The sequence below is a fragment of the Ptychodera flava genome, chromosome 17 (assembly GCF_041260155.1).
Source record: "Ptychodera flava strain L36383 chromosome 17, AS_Pfla_20210202, whole genome shotgun sequence".
NCBI lineage: Eukaryota > Metazoa > Hemichordata > Enteropneusta > Ptychoderidae > Ptychodera > Ptychodera flava.
Window position 1 is genome coordinate 38,919,905 of NC_091944.1, and position 26,271 is coordinate 38,946,175.

Sequence of the window (26,271 nt, forward strand, 5' to 3'; positions counted from 1 at the left end):
TTGAAAAGGACATATTTCTCATCAAATTGTAATTTTTCACTTTTCACATATGGGGAGGGGTTAATGTTAGGCGATGTAGCATTGTAAATAGTTTGGTGACCCGACATTTTTATTTGATGCATATAATGTGCAATATCTGAACAATAATTTATGTGAAAATGAACAAAGTTGTGTGATTGAAATCTAAATAATTCTACAAAGTATGGATAAGGCGTGTTCATTACTTTTAAGTTTGCAATAACTTTAAGGCGTGGTCATTACTTTTAAGTTTGCAACAGCTTTAACTGTTGTTTTTGAAGGCCTTAGGAGTGATAATTTAAATTCTTATGCACATTTTCAGCGGAAAAATAGCCAATACTTTCATTTATTATTCAATGTGATTCACATGTAAATAAAACAAGTGCAGCATTTCAAGAAAGGAACTGAAAGTAAATATATCGGGTTGGGCAACGCTTACGGGAGATTCATAATTTCTGTCATTTGAATGGGATAAAGTGGGTGTATTTCAAATCCTTCTGGCTGCCAAATTAATCTGGTGTCATATTGATTTTTTGTCGTAATCTCATCCTAACATATAAATCTTACTGTTAGAGTAAATAACGAAAATTGTTGGTAAAAAATTTAGTGGCTCGATCACCCTTAGAGCTGATATGCCTGTAAGTGCTGTAAAGGTAGAAAGTTGATTCGTGTACAATGTTGCATTAAACGAACTTAGAATTGAATGTGGAAATCTTGATAAAAGGCAATCGCTCTGATGCTGATCTTCTGTAAATGGTGTAAATATTATTTTGAATACTGAGGGATATCATAGAAGGAAGATACGCACGCGTCGGTGTCAGAAGAAACGAAGGCGTGAAGGAATTGCAGACCCTGGACCAGAGAAACTTGTAACCTCCACAAATATAATAATCTCCATAAACGTAACATCAACCATAATTGTAATAAAATGCACCCATAAATGTAACAAAAATCAACCATAAATGTAATAAAAACATCGACCATAATTGTTATAAATGATAACCATAAATGTAATTTAAAAAATCACCCATTAATGTAATTCTTGTCAACCATAAATGTAATGAATCTATATTGTGATCGCAATTGAAGTATTAGCCCTTAACTATTTATCTCTGAAATAAGGAAAGCAACTCCAAACATTGTTCATATCTTAATTGTTTGCGTTTAGTGTGTTTTGTTTATTTTGAAAGTGTATTTTACGTTTCGCTGTTCTGCGTATAAAAACTGACTGGCCACAGTTGTAATCTGCATGTCAGTGCAGTCGCTACTCCAGAGTGGAGAGACATGTATAACACTGCGATCCTTGAACGCTGTTTTTCAAAAAAATTGCCATACTTTCTTCATCAGTCGCCTCAAATTCATCTACAGTAGATAAATTGTGTGGAATAATTGATAGATTGTCTGTATTCATATGTTGTCCCACTTGAAGTTTGTTTCTCCACTGGGGATACTAATTTTGTTCTACTGTGTTCAAGGTAGTGTTCTAATCGTGTTTACCAAATTGAAATATAGATATATGTTCTCGCCAACATGTTGTGAGTCCTAAGTTAAGGTTGTATTATACAACATTTCTCTGTTGTTTGTTCTCAGTCGTCTGTTGTAAACTTTATGTGGTATCACTTGTTCACGAGCTATTTTGACGCTTCCTAACTATGCCATCATTTGTGTCTAGAACTGCTGTTCCACTTAGTATACTTTATCTAATAACGGTTTGATCGGTTCCGCGCCGTTTTCTGATAGTGTCCCCAATGTATTCTCTTCTATTTTTCAAAAATGAAACCTAGTTTCAGGAAAGTATGCAATAACATTACACTAGTCTTATTAAAGTTTATGATTTACTCAGGGTATTGATAAACAAATGATCACATATACAAGTTCAAGTACATTTATGGTTGAGTTTTATTGGTCATGATCACGATGATGAGTTTTATTGGTAATGGTCATGACCATTAATTCATTTTTGCGATGGTTTCATTTGTCTAAAACCGGGGTCGAATATATGCATGGTCACCCATTATTTCGGTATCTTTCAACATGTCAAACAATAATATCTCGTACCAAATAAAATTCATGAAAAATGGCCGACTTTGTCCCTTTAAAAAGATGTTTTGAGAAACATCGCCTCCGGTCTTTTGTAAAAATGTAACATTTAACCTATGACAATAATTTTGGCTCTGGTAATGTCAATTTTGTGATTTTCAAATAAAATCTATCTTATTAAAGAAATTAAAATCGGTAAATTGAAATTCTGCTATCTAATAAAAATTTTAAAACACCCTAAAATTGAAATTCTTTCGAAAACCGGGAAATTCTCCAATACGGAAATAATCAAGTGGCTGATACTTAAACTGGATAATTTCTACTATCTCTAAATCAAAGAAAATGATTATACTAACTTAGGTTTTTGGATTAGTATGACTTGCTAATTAGAGTAAGATATAGGAGGCGTGCCTGCTCACCTTTCCGAATAATGTTTGTTGCCGGGAAAGACAGTTAACAACTTAAGTTTAAGTTGGACTTGAAAACATCGAACTGTAAATGCTCATTAAAGTGATACTGTTGTTTTCCAAGTGGAAAGATAACGGTTATTTAGATGCGGCGTTGAGTTTCCCGCTGAATGTGGCACAATGTACATTACAGCTACAAAAACCCGCTGTTCGTCTTTGAATACTTGGTGTGATGACGTATTTACAGCAAAGTACAGGACGTGCGTTGTAAATACATACTATTCTATGGTCTGATGAGCCTATACGAAAACTCTCTTGAATGGCGTTGGAGCGTCCGTCGAGAAACTAGAGTGCAATATGCACGACTTTCTCTGTCAATACGGATGTAACCCGATTGACCTTTGACAATATGGCTTTATTCACCCTAAAATCGAGCAGAATGTCATTTCATTTAAAAAGTAAATCTATCTACATTGTATATTCACTCATTGTTATCTGTGAAAGGAACTGAAGAAGGTTTGTACGTTATCGTAAAAAACATGCAGAAAGCCGAAGCTCCTATAAACTTCAGCTTGACTTCAATGATATCAAAACGTATAAAAATTATAGATTTTGGTTTGTTGTGTGTATAGCTTAATCGGTGGGTCAGACGTTAAACGTTTTTTCACTGCACTAATTGAAGTCAATCTAGCGTGTATACAACCAGAATGTGTAAGATCCTGTCTAGCTACTATAAGCCGGTGTTTTACGACTGACATGTAGACGTGAGCTGAATAAAATTTCTAATATCGACTTAACAATTAAGCCAGTGAAATAGTCTTTGATTCTCTCAATAGGAATTGACCTTAGATAACTTGAATCATTTTTGTTAGACCATCTTGAAAATTTTATTTGAATGTAGATCTAATGAGAAACTTGAAATAGGCTTATCTTATCCTTCGAAGTGATGACACAATTATTAATAATATACCTGAATAGAGTGAACTCGGTGATTTATTTCGGTAAAGTTATAAATTTCAAATTTCAGCAAAAATGCCTCGAAGAATTATGGTTATCTACTAAATGAGCATATCGCTTTTCCTTATTGCCAATAAGGCTTTTCATCTACGTAATCATTTTAACCAGTTCAACATTTCCCTACGTTATTTTAAAAATTTCATTATATTCCCACTGTTTAATACAATTCAAATATCGCAATGGCGTGATATCGCTGTGTTCGTTTAATGTTTTGAAATTAACAAACTTGTCAGTGGTTTATGCTTAACAACGCCCTTTAACCCTTTTCTTTTGACAATTGCTAAATGTAAGATACGGATATTTTGATGTAATTATAAAAATATGAAACCTTTCGGCCAATGTAAAGAAATCCCGTAAATATCCAAAAATAATCCATCACAGAAGTGGTTTAATGGATGTAAAAAAGTATTCAACAAGCTGACGAAAAATGTAAAGGAATCCAACTCCTTAAGATGCATAGGAATAAGTACTCCAGTAGCAAATATTGAAGAAAATAAACAAGGATGGGAACACGACTCGAGCTCCACGATCGATAGACTTGGCTATTTCTGAATAAGCGTAGCAGCTTGATTGCATTGATTTTACGAACGGCTGACAGGCTTCAACATCCCTTGCGTTGTTTGTGTTTGAGTAGTTTTTGTCATTCACAACGTCTGTCCTCAGTCCAAATGCCGTCAGTTCCTGCAATTAAACAATACTACTGCTCAATATTGCTATCATACTAATGTAAAAGTTTGGCATTTGATGTCTGTATCAGTAAGAGGGAATATATGACGCATATATCTTGGAATAATACGTTCATTACGCGGATGATACCTAAAGCTCCTCTCATAAGATAACCTTTATTAACGAGACCCCTGTGAGCTGCAGGACACGAGAGAGTATCCTTGAGAGAGAGACGCTGTTTCACCGCAATTATGATCGAAACACCAAAATATTATTGATTTTGAATGCACTTGCTGGCTATTACCATAACAGACAAAAAAGTTGCCGTAGTATCGATGATGCAGCTCTCCTTGGGACATTTCAGTGATAATTATCTGGTGACAGCACAGAATAAGCTTACTTTGTGATTCTTTGGAGAGGACAATATGGTTCCGATACTATATTCAGTGACTGTCAGTAGAGGGCTTATGGATATCTTTTTAATATAACATGACAAAGTATATCTATTATCCAGTAAATAAAAAGAAACAAACATTTATGTTGTCTGTGTATCAATTCTATCATTTGGGGAAAAAGTTTTTTGGGTGAAACTTACCACTGCTGTTTGGCATTCCTCTGTATTATTATGCAGCTTTTCAAACCTGTCCATCTTTTTAGGTTTATTAATTTTTGGGTACATATATATGTAATTAACAGCTGCGAACTCGATTAAAGCGGCAAAAACGAAAAACATACACGACGTCATCCAGACATCTATTGCCTGTTGAGGAAAAAAATGCAATTTATAGAAGAAAGTTGTATTTTCATTACCATTGCGGCAACATGTCATGTATATCTGATTCATGAGTTGTGAAGAGACGTAAAATAGTTTAACTACCTGCGAGCAAAGATTAAGAAAACAGGGTATGAAATAGAAGCAGGTGGATTTGCTGATCTTTATACGCAGATATTAACTGCCGTGAGGGTAAGTATTCTGTGTTTCTCCGACAACCAGAGCACCCCCTTAGCGAGACTATTAACATGCCTCATCAATTTCATCATGGAAAAATTGAGAAATTTCTGTGTCATCACTGGTTTCCGACGCAGTCGTCCTTCATTTCGTTACGTTTTCTAAAATGTGTGCATGCGTTGATGGTGCTTTCAAACTTACACAGGTAACAGTTGCCTGAACTTGTGGGTTCGAACCCGATTGAAAACTAGCCGTATTGCCTGAACTGTTAACCCGGTCCGTGGCCAATGACGGCCAAATAAAATTCTAATATTTCCTGAAATCGGCGAATTCGACTTTAGGTGTAATTTCAATTTTTGGGGTTAGTTTTCATTCAGATATTGAGTTTTTGTACTCATTATTAAGAATTTAGGACGATTTTCAAATTTGGTTCTGTAGTATCGGTCTCGAATTACAAACCTCGTTTTTCAAAATCAGAAACCAGAATCGAGAAAACAGAAACGAACAATCGTAACTTTCTTTTGTATGCCAGGGAGTCTCTCGATCAAATTTCACATGTGGGTATCTACAGTGTAGCGAAGATTAAAGCAAAACGTTACAAGTGTTACATCCATGATCTGTCTGTCGAGTTGTCATGGCAACAGTTTTCCCGACCAGAACTTCTCTTGCCCTTGTGACCTTCTCTTGTAACGTTTGGACTCGTTGCAAAGGAAAGGTTTGCAGTCGACTACATAGTTGCTGATTATGGAGTTTTCTAAGTCGACGCAACAAGGCACTTGTCCCGCCGAGATCAGCTGTCTATTTATTCCAAAATCTCGTAGATTGACTTGACTAATTGGCAGCCCGACATCCAACTAAACGGATTGTGCAGAAATATGCAAATTTGCATTTTTAAGGCAATTTTTGCCATTTTTGGTCAAAATATGTGTTTCTCAAAAAGTACTGGTCTGATAGCTTTGAAATTTGGTATACAGGTTTATACAGATGAACTAAGTAATACACATTGAATTTCTGATGAAATCTGTAATTTTGTATTTTTGGCATGGGGCAATTTTTGCCTTTTTTTGGCATGGGGCAATTTTTGCCATTTTTGGTCAAAAAATGTGTATTTCCAAAACTACTCATCTGATAGCCCTGGTTTTTGGTACACAGGTTTCTAGCGATGATCTAAATGATATGAAATCTGCAATTTTGTATTTTTGTGGCAATTTTTGCCATTTTTGGTCCAAAAATGTGTTTCTCAAAAAGTACTGGTCTGACAGCTTTGAAATTTGATATGCAGGTTCCTACAGATGAACTAAATGTGATATCTTATAATTATGGTGAATTCTACAATTTTGTATTTTTGGGCAATTTTTGCCATTTTTGGTCAAAAAATTTGTTTTTCTCAAAAACGGCAAGTTGATAGCTTTGATATTTGGTATACAGGTTCCAAGGGATTATTTTAATATATGATATGTTGAAATTATGGTGAAATCAGCAATTTTTATTTTTAGGGGCAATTTTTGCCATTTTTGGTCAAAAAATTTCTTTCTCACAAAACTACTGGTCAGATAGCTTTGGTTGACATGTTCTCAGGGATGATCCAATGTGATATATTCAAATTATGGTGAAATCTTCAATTGTGTATTTTTGCAGCTATTTAGCCACTTGTTTCAGGCCATTGAAATGAGCTATCAAAGATTTCCACCTTCTTCATCAACATGTGTCAAAAATAGTTATTCTCTGCATAAACACAGTGGAGCTATGTCGGCCGTTAGGTCGTTATTTTTTTAATTTCGACACGGACTCATACTAAACTCATACATTAGCTACGGTCCGCTAATGGCGGCTAAGTAAAATTATAGTATTTCCTGAAATCGACGAATTCGGTTTTTAGGCGTAATTTCAATTTTTGGGGTTAGTTCTAATTTAAATATTGCATGTCTTTGTTCTCACCATTCAGAATTCGACACGATTTTCGAATTTAGTTTTGCTGTTATTATTTCGAATCTCAAAATTCGCTTTTTAAATTCAGAAATCAAAATCGGAAAAAAATAGAAACGAACAACATTTAATTTTACAAGGGTGCTAGGGAATCTTGCGACAGATTGTCACATTTGGATAGCAACAGTGTAGCGAGGATCAGAGAAAAGCGATCCTAATTACTGTATTATACTAGACCTATCTGTCGTGTTTTAATGGCAATAATCTTCATTATCACATGAACTGGCCCACATCCGCCAACTTTGTGACATAGAACAGGACGGATAAGAAATCCGAATTACCCCTGTCCTATGTCAACAACCGGGACCTTTTTCTTCACTTCGCCGTGATGCTTTCGTGCACAGACCGATCTGTCGCGATCGATGCCGTGATCTACGTGAGCTAATGCGATAAATTCACACATGGAAACAAGGAAGGCATGTCTAACGAAATTTCGAGTCTCTAAAGATTTTGTAGCTATTCTAAAGAATAGAATGTAGGTGCCGTCGCGGCTAGTGCTCCAACTCGGACGGAGGGCCCAACGTCACTGTGACACGTTGAACCTGGTGTGGCGATAAACCCGAAAGCTGCGCCTCATCGTAAGGGATGGACAATTAGATCTTGGGAGGGGGGATGGTCACAATGAAATTGTGAAAAATTTTTTTTTACTATTAAGGGTTTTCTCTCGACTGCGCAATTGCGCAAATTGCGCATTTCGAGTCATTGTGTACCCTAAAAAAGTCACTGACTGCGCGGTAATCGCGCGCACAACACAGCAAGCAAAGACGTCCACATATACTGACATATGAGGGTGACCAAAGGGCATAGTAAAACGAACTGTGTGTATCAATGATGGAAGTTGGGAAAATTCGAGTTTTAGCATTGTGTAGGCACGTGTATAACAATGCAACACCATCGTTTGATCGGCGCATGGGGATCGGTGCATATTTTCATAGATTTAAGCCCCCCAAATTCGGACCGAATCGTGCCCGAGGGAACATATTGTCAAATCCTGAGTCGGGGAAACTGTGACAATTAGACAGAAGATAGAGAGCGACCGAGCACATCAAAAACTGACAAACGTCATCATGTCGATGTTTATGCATATGTGCTGCATACGACAAAGACGACACAACTGAACTGGGTGACGATCGTAATGATATCGAGGAAGCGCTTCATAGGAAGGCAAAATCAGCATCAAAGGTGACTGCCCCCTAAAATGTCAAGTCTACCCCCTAATTTTATTGAATGGAGCAGAAAGTGCCCCTTTCAATGAACACTTTTATGTTCATAGAGATCACGATAACATTCAATAAAATTATGATTACTCAGATCGAGAAGTATCTGTCCCTCGAATTTTAAAACCATGCAATTGATTATATTTTTGCGACATTCTGAACCACTCGGTTACATGACCCTATACTATGGGGCCAAAAACTAGATCGAAGGTATCTGGAACATAAACGACTCCACTCTTTAACTTTAGAAACCGTTTGTGTAGTGTTTACCTAGCTGTGCCTTGCTCGGATTATGAATAACTATATGATGGGTCCTTTCTGCCTTAATTCCATGTGGTTTTCGGCTGCTGAAGCTTGGTAAGAATTATTGATTGTACGACATTTTCCTAGTACTCTATGTGAAAGAGCTGCAGTGATAAATGACTGGAGTAATACAGAGAAAAATATGGCATAAGGAGGAGAAATATCGAACTCTAGGGCGACGTGACGCCGATGTAAAGTTTGATGATGATGTTAGTTACTATGAAACATCCTTTACAGAGGCCGATCCAAGTCTGGTTGGCCCGCAGGTCGATTGGTCAGACCAAAGAAAAAAAATATGCTATTCCGATAAACGACCAACCCTATTTTTTGCCTACCGACCCTAAATTTTTTAGAGCAACGTAAACACGGAAGTAAAAAAAAAAGAAAGAAAAACCCTGTAAAATCACGCGTTCGTCACCTGACATTTGATTTTTGCTGGAATGAGGATGTCTTTTATGTTTTTGCCCCTTTTATATGTATGATATGTTTTTTTCTGGAAATGTTGTGGCCAGTGTTTGATCGCCCTGAACCCCTGAAAAATGTATTTTTAAAAATAAAAGCATTTTGGAAAAAAATCCCTGACGACCTACTTAACCTATTTTTTAAAATCATGTTATCGGAACAGCACATTTGTTTTTTAGTTTTTTAGCTTTTAGTGTTACAAATAGGGTTAGTGTTACAAATAGGATTAAGTTTTATTACAAATAGGGTTAGAATGACTTCTGTCAGAAATAAGATTTTTTTCACATTTTTGACCTAAATTGGTGAAAGTTTCCCCAAAATAAACTTTTGTCATATATCTGCTCAACTTGATTCTCTCTTACGAGTAGGCCTATTATCCCTAGGTACCTGCACAACGAAATTTAATCTGACGAGCAGCTTCCGAAAAAATGAGTTTCGACAAGGAAAAAACAAGAAAACCGCCCCAAAAATACAAATATGCATATTTTATCAAAATTTAAACAAATACGGCCAAGTTTTTTGAAAATTAGATTTTGTTACAAATTGGGTTAAGTTTTGTTACAAATAGGATTAACTTTTGTTACAAATTGGGTTAGTGTTACAAATAGTCTTGATTGTTGCAAATAGGGGTGATGCAGCTGCTAAAATTTTCATCCTGGATTTACAGTGTTATGGGTGCTATACTCTCAGTAGCTATGTAGCTCAGTAGCTATGATAAAATACATATACTACTACGGTGGGTCGACTTGGCAAGCTATATCGTAGCTCAGCCGTGTGCCCAGCAATTGTTTCTGAGTTTGGGGTTGTTGGGAAAGCGAGGAGGCAACGAAGTTATGAAAGATTCCAGTGTAGAAATACGACTTCGAAAAAAGGCGAAAAGGCCAAACATGTTCACCTTTAGGCGTAGGATATCGAAATTCAGCAGCTTTCACTTTGAGATTGACATTGATGTCGTGTATGTACTTCAAAAATCGTAGAGGAAATGGAACATCAGATCGTAAGACCATGAGGTGATTTTATAATTTGGCCATTGAAGCTTTGCATAGGCACTTCAAAAGCTAGCCAACGTAAGCATGAGGAGATAAACAAACAAGACAAAACGCTATCGGTGATTGCACTGAGCGTACAGAATAAAGCTTTTGTAGAAAGGTTCTGTTTTGGACCGGAAATGACACTTTTCAGAATGACAAGTCTTTCCGATTGAACGTGGATTTTGCAAACACCATTATGTATCAATTTTACAGGAATTGATGCTTACTTATTCTGGGAAATAATACCAAAGCTGTTTGTAATATTAAATCATGAAGTCGTGACTGGACTCTTAGGTATGAGTGAATATTCTTATTCAACAATAGATTTAAAAGTGGTGTAATGAAAATTGAGAAATGCTCTGTCCTCAATGACTACCTCTCAACTAGGATATGGCATCACAATTTAAGAAAATTCAAGTACAAGTGTACTTTGGAATGCATGAGATAGGTGGGGAGATATAATAGCTGTAATAGTAGGACTAACACTTTAAAGATGTATTCTAGCACTGTTTTGATCACAGTAAATTAACCTCTGGATGATCCCAACATCAAAGAAAAACGTCACTTCATTTACTCTGCAGGTCATACGCAGGGAAATTTACCAAGCCTCAGGCAAATGAAAGTAGCTTTTGAGCTTTTGAAAAATAGAGATTAAAATGGTGTTATTTGGTGGCACTTGGGGAGTATTTTTGCGGGGGGAGGTCAGGAGGGGGTGTCCCCCTTGTGCCATTGGAGCTTTTGAAAAATAGAGATTAAAATGGTGTTATTTGGTGGCACTTGAAGAGCATTTTTTCAGATTACACATCTTCCTCTGAAACATGGTCTTCTTGCTCCTCAGTAGCTTCCTATAGTTTTGAAAATTGACTATTTTGGTTTCCTGGCTTCCCTTTCTTCTGCGTGGTGAAATGCCTACATTCACACCACCAAACATCATGCATATCTCATGATTTACAAAATATGCAAAATATAGTGAAATTTGCATATTTGTGTTTTTAGAGCAATTGTTGCCCTTGTTTGATCAAAACATCTATTTCTCTGTAGCAGCATGTCCAAATTGATTGGATGTGTATAGATGTGGTGAAATTTCAATATTTGTCTCTTTAGGGCAATTTATGCCATTCCTTTGTCAAAAAAGCTGTATTCTCTGAAAGGGCTTGTCCAGTTTCTTTGAAATTTGCTACATAAGTCCCTTAAGATTTGTTTAAATCATGCTCTTTTTTGTGGTGGAAAAATTCTTCAGATAATTGTCATTCAGCATTTGCTAAACACAAACGATTATTCATGCAGATTTATTCAGTATTTGCTATCGAGAAACTTTCAAAGTTCAACCCTTTTGTGTGTTTTTGTGTTGGGATTTGTTGGATAGATGGTATTCTACGTAGTGTATTGTTGAATAATAGGAAATGTGTTGCTGTTGTTTTTTGAGGCTGTTTTTTGATAAAAAAGAATTGAAAATGTCTTTTTAAAAGCAAAAATAATACAAAATGACTTGATATGCTGTTTTATCATTATTGACGTGTTTCGTGTTGTTCACCCATTCTTGCATTCATCATTGCAATAAAATGCTGAGAAAAAAAATGAACCTGATGTGGCCTGCATCTGTTTACCTTCATCTTAAAAGGCAACTTTCTGTCTGACAACCATACCATAGTTTCAATGTTTTACCTAGTGTACCTGCTTGGTTTGTACGCAGGAAACAAGTAGAAAACAGGCTCTATAATTTTATAATTTTCAAGTGATCAGAATACAAAAGTCCTGAAAAGATAAGATAATCACAACTTCCAGTATAAGGGATACAGTCACTCTAAATGTATAAATTAAAATTAAAAATGTGCCTGGAGGATGTACTAAAAATACAGAAAGTTGCTTCCTGTCGGAAATTCAAGATTTTAAAGACTTTTGCAGATTTTTTTTTACGCATTTGTCTTCTTATTTATTTTTTTTTATTTTGCAAACTTGTTTGTAACTTTCTGCTCTGAAATTTTTTTTTTCTGTTTTTGACCACCCCCTCCCAAGATCTAATGGTCCGTCCCTAAGTTCAACTGAATAAATAAGTACCGTATGATCTTCGGAAAGAGACATAGAAGGAAAAAACTTCAAATCATTCAATGAACAACAATAAATTTCCTTCATCACATAAAAATTCCGTATATTCTCGCTCGGAATCGAACCTGCCTGAAGCGTAGCACTGTAGGGGAGACATCAGCTGTCAGTTATAGCTGTAGCCTGAACTCTTCAGTGCACGCCGTGCAGCGCTATGGATGTATTATCGAAAGTTGACTCGCACAATAGAACAGTGTTTCCGTCAAGTGGCAAAATTGGGGGTATCTACGGAGGAGATGTGTGTCACTGCAAACATCAAAGTTCGTAAGACAAAAAACATTGACGACTGGGATCAGGACTGACAAGTTGACACCGGCGGAGACCGGTACCGGTGGTGATGTTCCTTTGTGGCCACGTAGATTTGGGTCACAGTAATCAGTTGATGCCATCGAACTGAAGTTTTTGGGCTCGCCACGATCGTGATGTTGTGAAAGCTACGACACCTCCAAGAATTAGAACTAAGTTCGATCTTGTTGTTACCTTCACTTCATAAATGTATTTGTAAATATTATTCTAAATAACTCTGGTTATGTTAGTATGGCTGCCGGGCACTAGCGCGGTGAAGCCACCTTTGCCAGCCCACGGCAGACTTCCTTTGGCGTCGGGACCAAGTCCCTTACTTAGTACACTTAGCGTACGATTTTATACGATTCAATAAAATACTCATCGTAATGCTATCAGTCAGTGACGATATTACTCTACAATGCCCACGATCATGAAATATTTCTCGCCTAAAACTAATTCATTTGAAGCAGATGAAAGTGTTTTGACAAACACATCTACAGGGCGGGAGAATTGACCGGGGGAGATTTGATGAGGTTATGCCGGGACAGTATCGAAAAAATAACGAGATGGTAAGGGGAACTTGAAATAAATTGTATCGGCGTCCGTCTTAGAATGCACAAAAAGCACCATTTTGTCTAAAAATAAAATAAATTCGACAGAAGCAACCGGGACAGCTCCTCCGATATATACCCCTACTCACACACTATGTGTACCCCTTTCACCTATTAAAGAACGAGAGATGCCGGATAATCAAAACCCCCCTATCTACTCATGCCACGTTTATCATATACATTTGTAATAGACCAGAAGCTCGCCCAAGCTGTCTGTAATATTGTGCACTTTTCAATACAGGAGATAGGAAATAAGTCATCCCAATATTAGGGACAGGTGCTTCAATTTTTGGCATTTTTTCAGTATTTCAAAGTTATGGAGGGAATGGAGTTTGGGAATAGCGCACTAACGCTGAAATTCCCCGTTTAGTTGGATGTCGGACTGCCAATTAGTCAAGTCAATCTACGAGATTTTGGAATAAATAGACAGCTGATCTCGGCGGGACAAGTGCCTTGTAGCGACGACTACCTTCAGAAAACTCCATAATCAGCAACGATGTAGTCGACTGCAAATCTTTCCTTTGCTACGAGTCCAAACGTTACAAGAGAAGGTCACAAGGGCAAGAGAAGTTCTGGTCGGGAAAACTGTTGCCATGACAACTCGGCAGACAGACCATGTAACGTTTGTAACGCTACGCTGTAGATATATACCAATTACCGAGAGACTCCCTAGCATCCAAAAGAAAGTTACGATTGTTCGTTTCTATTTTCTCGATTCTGGTTTCTGAATTTTCAAACACGACACTGCAGAACCAAATTTGAAAATCGTTTTAATTCTTAATAATAAGTACAAAAACACAATATCTAAATGAAAACTAACCCCAAAAATTGAAATTACGCTGAAATTCGAATTCGCCGATTTCAGGAAATATTATAATTTTATTTGGCCGCCATTAGCCACGGACCGGTGTCCCCTATCTTGCATGGGAAATTTTGAGAAATTGATGTGTGAAATGGTGCAGTCTCGTGAAATCTGCAAGGCAATTTTGATATTTTTTTTCACAAACTGTTAGAACACCCAAAGGGGAGAGCACGAGAGGGGGGACTCCCCCTCTAGCATCGAAAATTTTGGGGAAATTGATGTAATGGAGCACTTTGAGGAGTGTTTCAATTTATTTTGCACTCGGTAAAACTGTAAAACTGTTTGAAAATGACATTGAACACTGATCTAACTTGTTTTGCATGATCAGAGTTTGAGTCACAGAGTTCAACAACCAAATAATGACAATACAGTTTGTAAAAAAACAGTTCTCAGTTTGCCAGAGACTGAAGACCAAAGAATATGCAGGAATGGAAAATCTGCGACCTTCTTGTGTCATTAGCAAAATCTTACATTTCTGTAAACGATATTAGAGGACCATCGGTCAGAGTCAGTATATTGTTAATCCATTCATTATTTGTTTAAAACCTCGCCAGCTATGCAGTTTCTCCAGTTGCAAGCTTACAATCGAAAGCCTGAATACGATATGGTTATATGTAAAAACTGCTATTGAACTGAAGTCAATTAACCCATCTGCATTTTTGTTTACGTTACACACTTGTTTTTATGAGTAATTTGTAATATTACAACATTCAGCTATATGGCATCTAACACTTTTGAGAAATTTAAAAAATATGTTAATCCAATTATCCCAAATTAGTTCCAATCGTGTTATATGTGTTTCTGTGATTATAGAGGATGAATTCACAAGTTCAGTTTTGTCCTAGATCCTGTAAACAATTTGAGATTTGATGTGTGAAATGGTGTAGTCTGGTGCAATCTGAAAGGTGTTTTCAATTTTTTTTCACTGATAAAACTGTTAGAACAACCCATAGGGGCAAGCGCGAGAGGGGTGTCCCCTCTCGCATCGAAAATTTTGAGAAATTTATGTCTGCAATGATGCAATCTGAGAAGTGTTTCAATTTACTTCACACCAAAAATTAAGTAACCCCTTCTTTCTTTCCACATTTTGAGCAACCCCCTGTGGCTTTCAATTTTTTGAGTGACCCTTACATTTCTCCGACTCCTTGGGCCGTAAATAATGATTGGCTCCGTAAGTATAGCAGTCGATTCTTCAGTTCTGAGTAAATGGCGCGCGCCATGGCACAGATAATTAGGACTTTCAAATTAATTTTAACAATTACCGCTTGTTGAAGCTAATGCATTTTGTAGCTCTTGGCGTAAGTAAAGTTCCACCGTATTAGTTTTGTGAAAATCAAAAGTTTGACCACCCCCTCGCAGAGAGATTACACAGGGATGGCAACTATATTGAATTTCAAAGAGCGGTAAATGTTAAGTAATTTGTTTCTCTGGTACCAAAATTTGCATGGTGACCCTTGATTTCTATTTTCGCTTTGTTAAGAGAATACTTGAAAGTTTCGTTGAGGCGCGTGTAACCTTAATGCACTGTTACAGCTCATTTCTGCCGGTATATCGCTAACTTTATCACCAGAAATATTTCAAAATTCGCTTCGTTTCAAAAAGCTTAAACCTAACGACAGTAAACAGTTTAATCATGTCGTTTGATCATCCGTGCAAGAGTATTATTCATTTCAGCCTGAGTAACCCTTTTACCAGACGGTATTTTCGCACGATTGGTCAACTTCATTTTCTGTCTGTTTGAACAGCTCATAAGTAACTGAAAATTTAATTGAAAAATTAATGTATTTTTACTTTCATACTGTCGTCGCATGTTATAGTTTTATACTGTTTCGACGTTATATTGCAAATGAATGACAGACAGTTCCAAAGACAATGAATGAAAAATCAATATACTTTCGTGTTCGTCGCCTATTTACTGCACTTTCAAACTTACTGCACACGATTATTTGCACTCTCAGGTCTCCAGATAGAAGACTGTATTCCGCATAAAGTATTTATGAGCTACCATACTTACTAGAATGATGCCCTCTTGAAAAATAGTTGTTGACATTTCCAGAGAACATTGCAAATTATAATTTCACTGCTATTTTGTTCAAAGGTTCCAAATGTCAAAAGCCTCAACGCTGCAATACGTGGCGGGACAGCAGTAGGTTATTCATCTGAACCCATGGACATATGGTTTGTTGTATGACATGATGCATGCAGTGTGAAGTAGGCTACTGTTTTAGATAACTTACATTTGTAATTGGAGTCTGTCATGTATATCCTATTTTCATGAACTGCAGTGGCAAATATGTCTTCGTCTGAATTGATGACATTTTTATATGGCCTTTTAATTCATGTGCGATATTTTTTGCTTTTGAAATCTTTTTACAGCGTGAAGTCAACACAAAGTTTCGATTGTTAAAATGTCATATTACAAACATTATTTTAGATTAGATTTATTTGTCCCTTTTGGCTATCAGGCTTGACATATGGCACTATTGTGAAAACTGTTCTCAGCTCAATTGGCAAAAAAACCCGTTAGAACCTCCTTTCACCTACGAAATTTTTATCTCCTGAATCGAATTAAAATAGTTTGAACTATTTCAGAGACAGCTTGCTGGAGGAATGGTGTGAAATTTGCTTTTGAAATCTTTTTACAGCGTGAAGTCAACACAAAGTTTCGATTGTTAAAATGTCATATTACAAACATTATTTTAGATTAGATTTATTTGTCCCTTTTGGCTATCAGGCTTGACATATGGCACTATTGTGAAAACTGTTCTCAGCTCAATTGGCAAAAAAACCCGTTAGAACCTCCTTTCACCTACGAAATTTTTATCTCCTGAATCGAATTAAAATAGTTTGAACTATTTCAGAGACAGCTTGCTGGAGGAATGGTGTGAAATTCTATGAAAAAATAATACTTACTGTAGGGTAAGATACTTCCGGAAGAGAGCCTCTGGCAATTGTGAGCTGGGTTGCTGTCGTTAATACGGTTGTAATACCGAGCGCAACACGAGCAGCAGTGGCGTCCAAATGCAACCAGAACGATACCCAGGACAGTATTACCAATAGGGAACTCGGTATGAAATTCGTCAAGATGTAATAACCCATCTCACGTTTCAGATAGAAGAAGACTTCCAGGCAGGATTTGTTTTTCACTGAAAAGAGGAAAAAACTGAGTTAGAAGGATTTGACGATGTGTATACTATTTTAGTGACCTTTCGAAGGAATAACATACCTGACCCTATTTGCCTAGTGTATGCTAAGGTACGGATCCGAGACTCTTTCCACTTCAGAGGAGATAGAAATCGATTTTGAGTAAGTTCAGATTGAAATGGCTTGAAATTTGGAAGCAGTAAATGATTTGGTATGTAGAAATGAAATTTGTGTATAGATATTGGCATTTCGACAAAGCCACATGACCATATTTTCCGCCAAATTCGCACTATTTTTGAAAATGATAAAATTTCCCCTTCGCATTTAAGAATGAAGAAATACATTAATTGCAGCTGAACGTGTATTGAGTTTTACTCTCCTCTGTGATTATTTCCCGCTAAAAATGCCAATTTTTTGACTCTGAGGTCTCATATCCGCAATTGAATACCCTCGCTTGCGGTTTACAGCCTCTAAATGTAGCGATCCATTTGTTTCATCGTAACTTATCTAAAAGTCCATAATGCAGTGACGTCTAGGTAAATCAAAGTAACAGCTGACAAAAAGACACAGCCAGGGACAAACTCTGTTTACTCTTGAAGGACCAGCTATCAATTATTTATTCCATTGCACGAGTTCTCATAAATCTTTCACAGTGACGTGCCATTATCATACGTGCAATTACCGAACGCGCAATTTGGAGGTTATCGTTGCGTCGTCTAACACGCTGTGGGGAGTTTATCGCCGTGCCACTGCCTAGCACATGGGAAGTTTACCATTTCGAAGTATCGGACGTCAACGGAAGAGAAGTGGTGGTATTTCTCGTAAACGTCACGATAACACGAACCAATGAGCCAGAAAAAAATGCGCTCATTCAATTCTAAACGACTTTTTTCAAAATACTTGGAATTTTTGTCCATAATATTAGCAATGTGAAATACTGTAAACGGTTGTCAGACCCGGCTGTCAAATTCGGCATCTTATGTACATCTGATATTAGGGTGTTTATAGCCTGCTCGGATGCAAAGCTGGGAATCAGACCTCTTTTTTATGTAAAAAAGCCTTTTTCGCAGCAGATCTTAGAGCATAATATGTTGTACTTGGCAAAGTAGGTTCTACGTCTTCATTAAACAGACATATTTAGGATATATATATATATATATATATATATATATATATATATATATATATATATATATATATATGTGTGTGTGTGTGTGTGTGTGTGTGTGTGTGTGTGTGTGTATGTATGTATGTATACTTTTTTAAATCAAGATCAGCTGGAGTAGAGTGCTCAATACTAGAGTAGAGCTAAATACGCAACTGAGTTGACCAGGATGATCTAAATTACATTTCCACTGCAATCTTTTTTATCGTATAGACAGCAGAGCCGCCTATACTCATCGGGTGGCTGTGTTCGACTGAAACGTTTAGGCTGCTGGTTGCATATGTTGTTCGGCTGGGAAACAATTTATTTTGTTTTTGTTTGTGTTGGCACCTGTTTTGTTAGAGTGAAAAGTTGCATAAATTATGCTCTCCCAACAACAGAAAAGAATTAGTATCAACCTGCAGACACAGGAGAAAATTTCTCTTGTGCAGTCAGTAGCGATCACTAATTTAACTTTTCACACCAACCAGATAAGAGTTACTTTGTCAACAATGACTTCACATATTGTACATAATGCATTGTGTTGACAAGACTGATGCCTTTTTCAAGGCATAGCATATTTGTTTATATTATGAAAAGCAGAAGAGGAAAAACTGTACTAGATTTTTACAACAAAAATTACAACAACAATAATATCGAAACTCCCGTCTTTTGCCTTTCTACCCTTCGTCAACATCATCATGTCAACATTAGCATATCCTCTCATAGTCTATCAAAATGCCATATTTATCTATTTATTGTTACACTATATTTAAACAGGATGAGTCAAATAATTTCCCTCACGAGTGTGTTCAATAATCACCTATCCTGTATGAAACAAAACCACAATGTTATCTGTATACCACGAAAATAGACGTACAATAGAAAATTCCCAAAGAAGACGCATTTTTCGTCATTGTTGTATTACATGGCTTTTCATTATCTTAGTCTTGGAGTTCGTGCAGTCACATAGTTACAAGTTACCCTTCTTCGAGTAACGTGAACACAAAAGTTCGTTCTCGTTGGCGCCAAACAATTTGGTGACATGTTGGTCACATGAATATTTAATACTAAATATGGTTGTGGTTCGCCTCTTATGACAAGATGCTAGTCAGGTTCATTCAGCTCATATTATGTTTAAGTCCAGGGGAGGTTTATCACTGAATGCTGTCTTTGTTTACTCGGATTTTCTTTCAATAACCCAGAGCGTAATCCATACTGAACCCATCACAGGAGAATTGACATCCTCATAAACAACGATGGATTTCACTCTACGTAAATCTCGCCTTCAACATTTTGTATCTTGTGGCTATTCGTTATGCTTTTAAGAAACTGCAGAGGACAAAAATTGCATCATATGTTGATTTGTTCTCATCGATAACAAAGAATCCAAATCATACAAATATTACAACGAAACAACAAAGCTGACATCATGTCCAACGTAAACCCGTTTTTCTCAAACAGTTAAAGCTATGACTATAGGACTGGATAGAAATGACAGGGGCGGTGTTTTTATGAGGTGGGTAGCCATTTTTCACGCAAGCAGTTTTAAAGGGTCATAAAATTTCACGTATGACTTTGGGGACTGTCACCATTTTTGCGCAACTACAAGAAGGCAAGATGTGGCCGATAAATTATGTCAAGCAAAGATATCAAATCATAATACATGGGAGTCTATTTAGCAAACTATTAATATTTTTCCCCAATAAAACAAGTTATATCTGTACATTTATAAATGTTTGATAATTTATATGTGAATGTACTTTGCTTGAAGTGGGAGGTACAAAGTGCATGTATGTACAAGAAATTTGATTTTTGGATTTTACACACATGTTGAATCACTATACATGTAGTCGCATAAGAAAACAATGAAAAGTTTTTTTCCAATATGAAACTAGCAATATTTGAATAGAATAGGCTGTATGAAAGTGCAGATATGAACAACAAATAAGATATTAAATGAAATTTCTCCGTCAAGCTATAAATGTATGAATGTAAACATTACAGACTGTTTCTTTTGATTTTGAATGGCCATTTGTACTTCAAGTTGTTGATAGAATTATACATTGTGAAATGCGATCTCTTTTTCATCAAATTACTTGAAACTTAGCATAAGTAATTATTTGTAAAGTTTAAAAAAGTATTCTTGAAAGTTCAAAGGTCAAATGAGAAATTATATGACCACTAAGATATTATTAATATGGTGTGTGGCAAGCAGGGGGTCACTGTTTCTCTGCGCATCAGCATTGGGGAGGGTCACTTGTTTTTTTGCAAACATTTTGTAAGGGTAACTATTTTTCCCAAAGTATCATGTTGATAAACACCGGCTCGCCGTAATGTCTGTCAAGTCCCTAAACTAAGCGTAACCGTAAAAATAACTCATTTCAGATCATCAAATCTTAATTATTTTCTGATCGTTACAGGCCAAGCCACCGATGTAAGATTAAATGATCACAAAATGCCACCAGTTACTTTCTTTTTGCATGGCATATGGCATCGACAATGATTGGCGTGTTGATTTACAAATGTTGCCCTTTGCTTTCTTCAAAGTGCAATTGTAAACATTGTCAACGATTGCAGGGCTGCTTGACTGTCACATGTTCTTATTTGCGAAATCAAAGTACCTTCAGATACCATGAAGGTATTTTATGTCTTTCTGCCCTTTTAAAGGCGACATTTTCCTTTTTCTTGAAGATATAATCTGTATTTGTATAGTCATACCACAATCTTAAAGAACTAACATTACATCATAGTAAAATTAGGCCGACCAGCGGGAATTACAATACTTGTTAAAAGGCAGAGGATAAAAACTGCAATACTTAAAGGCCCGATAGCTGTATCTTTTAGCATTATTTTTTTGTGATCTTACTTCCAAACTAAAACAAGTGTCACGGGAATGTATTCATTGAAGGGTTTTATACAGGTTGAATAAACTGTCCATTGGGACTACATGTGCAATTTTGAGCAAGATAAATAATAAATGTTTGCCCAAACATAAAATGGCGCCCTCATGCAAATCAAGCAAAAACACAGTATGCAGTGCATAAATGCATTGCAATCTTCACATAAACAATTGGGTAGTGCAATATAATGCATAGTGCTGAATGTTTTCCGCTTGGACACCATATGCTATGTTTTCTTTGTAACATTACCAATTTTTAAAAATGTCGGGAAATCAAAATAACGGTTAAAATTTAAATTTACTTGTCTAATTTTTCAGTGGTGAAATACTATATCCTTTTAAATCTGTAAAATTTAAAGAAAACCAGAGAAAATAGAAAGCCTTTTTCAGGTCAATAAATTTCAAGAGTTTCAGCTACGGGGGCTTTAAAACAAATACAGTAAAATACTGACCGACCAGCGGGAAATAAAACACTTGCAAATCGCAGAGACTAAAACACACAGACGTTTCGGGTACAGGGCTCGAAATTAGCGGTATTCCCGCGTCCACAGACTACCAACTTTTCTATGGGACTACCAAAATCCATGAAATGGTAGCCCACACGGACTACCAAAGCCTTGGACCTGAAATTCAGTCAGTATTTTGAATGCCATGTCTGGTCCGTCACTTTGGAACAAGCTAAATGCAGTCAAACCATGGATGTACACATTTTTGGTACACTACTTTGTACATTCATGATTATTCCTTGGGTATTAAGGCGATACCGAGGGATTCAAGTATCTAGACAGGCAACGGTTTCTAAGAAAAATTTGTTAAATTCATGAATATATGACTTTTTGTGCATTTATTGACCGAAGATGCAAATCAACGACCCCAAATTCGAACAGACGCATGGTTGTCGGTCATGAAAAGCGTGAGCTCAGACACATGTAGATTAGCACAGTATGTTTTTGAAAAGATTCAGCTACTCCAAATTTTGCTCAAAATCCCCTGAAATTTTGCGTAGTGATACTTAACAGACTCCTTCACAGTCCTGGTCATGGATTAGGTTAGTTGTGAAACAAAACACTATGTTTTGAAACAGCAAATGTCTTCTCCGTAATTTCGTACTATTTGTTAGCCTTCCTCACCACATCACAAAATAATTGAGAATTTTCTAAAACGCATGCTTGGCCTTATTTATCTGGGCGATGTCTACAATTCTGCCGAAATTCATTTCAACTGATCGAAAATTCCTCGACTTGAAAGGTTTTAAACATTTGCACGAGAGCAAAAAGCGATAGTGCCTAGAAAACTAAATAAACGCTAATGATTTTCACGTGCAATAGCGCGCATTTGGAATACTGCCAGCCTTAACAATCGCGCGCGAGTTGAATCCTTCGGTATCGCCTTAAGGGACGATTCAGAATTTACTTCCAGGGGGAGGGTGGAGGATTTTCTATTTTCTGGGTGGTTTTTTTCCACGGCCCCCTAGTAAATTATAGGAAAAATCTATGCCCCCTCATCTTTCCTGTTTTTTTCCATGCCCCCCCCTAATATATACATGCATGCTTATACACAATAGACATATCCAGTCTAACAAGTTGCAGGAACTGTAGTGGACATTTAATCGATGATATAACAAATTATTTCAGGGTTATGTGACTATAAAAAGAATGATTTGCAGGGACTGCAAGTGGCACACTTTTGTTAAGGGTAGCAATAAACATATCTGGTGGTAAATTTCTGAAGAAAAGTTAATTACTAAATATGAACACTTTTTTCGTTATGTCTAACTGATACATATGATGCACACAAAGACAAGCAAAGGTGTCAGTTAGAAATGGTGAACAGAAAATCAGAGGAGCAGATGATTGGCAAAGTGATATATATCTTGAAGTTTAAGTACATCATTTGCAGATATCCAGATATTTCTGGAAAGTGAGATGTACATGTACATGCACAAGTTCAGCATACATTTTCATTACGGGAAGGCTCCATTAACTTAGGAATACCCTACTTCCCTATGAGGATCAATTTCACAGACCTGCCTTTCCTACAATGGCACTACAACGGCACCAGCTGGATTAGATAAACATAACAATGGAACATGCACACCTTGAGGGATTAAAAGTCTTCTGTTTGTCACCCGAGCTGGTCAGGCAAGGACTCGGGTTTCAGGTACCATGCAAGTTAATGCAGTCTTCGCCTAATGTCATTTGATGATGCTGAATATTTGCAGACTCACGGTGAAAGTTTTAAACATTAGGAATTAAAAATTGGTGAAAGCCAACTTGTTTTTAATTTTCTCTTTTTTTCTAATTTGGTTGTCATAAAACCAAGTAGCTGCCACTGAAAGCAACAATGCTGAGGAATATTTTAGAATATTTCTTGAACAAAACACCTTATCCAAAACATGAATTCACATGTTATTCTGCTCATTCCATTAACAATCCAATGTTCATATTAAAATGCAGATAACCCTGTGTAAGTCAAAGTTCACATTTTGCCAGTAGTATTTTTCAAAATTGACAGAGCATTCATATTTCAAATTTTTTAAACAAACTTTAATTTTAAAATAGTCATAATGCGCATGTTTTCAGATGACACGAAACAATACATGTTAATTTGTTTTTTTGCCTTTTCTGCCTGCCGCCACTGAGAAATCTTTGATTATACATATCAGAATGAATGGTACACAAAAGTATTAGCATCAATACACAATGTGTAAGCCTATCCACATTTCTCCTAGCCTCATATACACTGAGATCACTTCTTGGACTACAGCAAATTTCTTGTGTACACAATATTTCAACAATCCGACACCATAGCATTGATGCAGTGCCACGTGATCTTCTGGGTGCACATACAGGATTATTGGAAAATCAACCCTTTTGTAAATTTTTCATCATATATTTTTGACAGTAATACATAATATTTTTATTTTCAACACTAAAAACTATGCGCTGAAAAGCAACTTGAAGATGAGACGGCCATAAATTTATTTTCAAAAAAGTTTATAGTAGATGTAAGCACTGTAAAAAGTTATGTAGAATATTTAAAAAATTTAGAAAGGGTAAAATTGATGAGAATGAAACATAGAAAAAAGGAGCAGAAAAGAAGAGGAGATAAAAAATATGAGGACTATGACTGGTTAAAGTTGCTCTTGAGTGGGAACATTCAAAATTTAAACGTAAAAGAATTAGATATATACCTTGATAAACATAAATTACCAAAACAAAAAAATTGAAAGCTGAAAAAGTTCAAATTATGACCGCACATATACATGCACAACCTTCATTCAATTTAAGAAAACTGTCAGGGAAAGATATTGTAACAACTTTATGTCACAGATGAGTCAGAGTCAGATAGCAGCGACTCTGAATTGGAAACCTCTGTCATTGGAGTCATTGAGAGTATTGATGATGGTGTTGGTTCTGAATATGATAGTGATACAGACACTGACACTGACAAAATCCCAGAGAACCAACTTGACCATGTTACTTTAAGAATTGGCAGAGTAGCAAGTCGTTTTGTTTTAAATTAAGCTTGAGCTGCATATTGCCAACACAGTTTTTTTCAAAGCAATATTTCTCATCAAAGATGACAAGGAAACCCCCTCATACCATATATTTCCAAAAAGCAGAGACTTTAAAGTTTAGTATGGTAGCAGTATTTTACTCAAAGGATGAAGTGGGTGTATATTTGGGGTAAAAAAACCTCAATTTTGGTATGAATGATAAAAATTAATTTAAGTCAAAAACTAGACAGTATTTTCTGAAATGTAATATTTCACTTGAAAGGAGAGTATATGTAGAAAAAAACAACTATTTTATTTGGCATTATCCATCCTCATTTTAAAATTGTAGGGGTTTAAAGACTGACACTCTAATAATTGATTAAAATCATGATCAGCAAATTAAAATGCCTCTTATTCAAAATGCATCTTATTAAAAATGTAAGTGCTTTATTGCCAAACAAAACCAATTGATAGTAGTTTTGTTATATAGCATTTAAAAAACATAATGTGAAATTTCAGAAAATTTGACCCAGCCGCAGTGGAGTTAAATTCTTTGGAAATTTTGAAATTGGGAGGAAAAAGAAGCCAAGAAATCGGGTGATTTGCATACATTTGCATAAATTAACACTCCTTTATCATGCAACTTTCAACTGCTTTACAAGCTACAAGGTAAACCCAACCTTAAAAAGATATTTGCTGTAATTTTTAGCATTTTTTCAATGTTCATCGCTGTGTATCAGCATTGGTTTGTTATTCTATCACTACATAGAACACCAAATGCTGTATTTAGCAACATACCAGTGTGAACATAAATGACTATTGTTATTGTTGATAAATGAAATCTAGTCTGGACTTGATCTGAGATTTCTTTTCAACAAAAACAACTCCGACTGTTCACTGTATGGTTTATGTTGACATGCTAAATACTGGACATTTCATGACGCTTCAGGGAGGAGAACAAGATACTGCAGTAGATGCATAAAACAAACCACTATGGATATTACCGAATTTGGCAGATAAAGGAGTTTAACTAAACATGTTGAGTTTATCACATGCACAAGCCAAGTTTGTCGTCTCCGAACAAAAAATACGGGATTTATTCTCTAGTCGTTCTACGTCACGACAACCCGCGTCTATGTCATCAATTTTGGTGCGCCGGACCTTTTTTTGTCGATCTTCGGTATGCTCGTAAATATGTAAACAAACAACATGGCAGCCGATGTTTCTCCCACGATCAAACTGTGTCTGACGTGAAAATATCGCAAACATTAGTCATGATTATTAGAGTCTGAAAATACATCAACTAGGCAAATTTTTGAGACCTCGTGTTTGAGTTTTGTCGCCGATATGCATGGGGGTTCGTATTCGTATGGACCCCGCCGACGCCTGAACTTTCGACGCACTGTGTACTTTCGTGTGGTAGACCACTGTAGATATACGGTTTCCACTGCAACAAGGGGGTCAAGTGCGGTGTCCATGCCTCCAAAAGTCATGTAATGTAATCGATATTTTCACAGACTACGACATTAATAATCCGAACAATGTAAACACAAGAGTGTACTGCCTGTATATTCCGAAGGAATTACGTGAATAATTTGCGGAAACAACGAACTCGAAGCTGGTCG

General features: G+C 36.4%; 1 protein-coding gene across 1 annotated transcript in view; it reads right to left on the reverse strand.

Moving 5' to 3' along the window:
- Positions 1-887: 887 nt before the first annotated feature.
- LOC139116297 (glycine receptor subunit alpha-3-like) overlaps positions 888-26,271 on the reverse strand; it is a 199,300-nt gene continuing 173,916 nt past the window's right edge. Inside the window, exons 7-9 of the mRNA XM_070678921.1 lie at positions 16,871-17,103; positions 4,744-4,908; positions 888-4,163 (exon numbers count right to left, since the gene is read on the reverse strand). Coding sequence (XP_070535022.1) covers positions 3,930-4,163; positions 4,744-4,908; positions 16,871-17,103 — 632 coding nt within the window. The 3' untranslated portion in view covers positions 888-3,929. The remainder of the gene's footprint in view (positions 4,164-4,743; positions 4,909-16,870; positions 17,104-26,271) is intronic.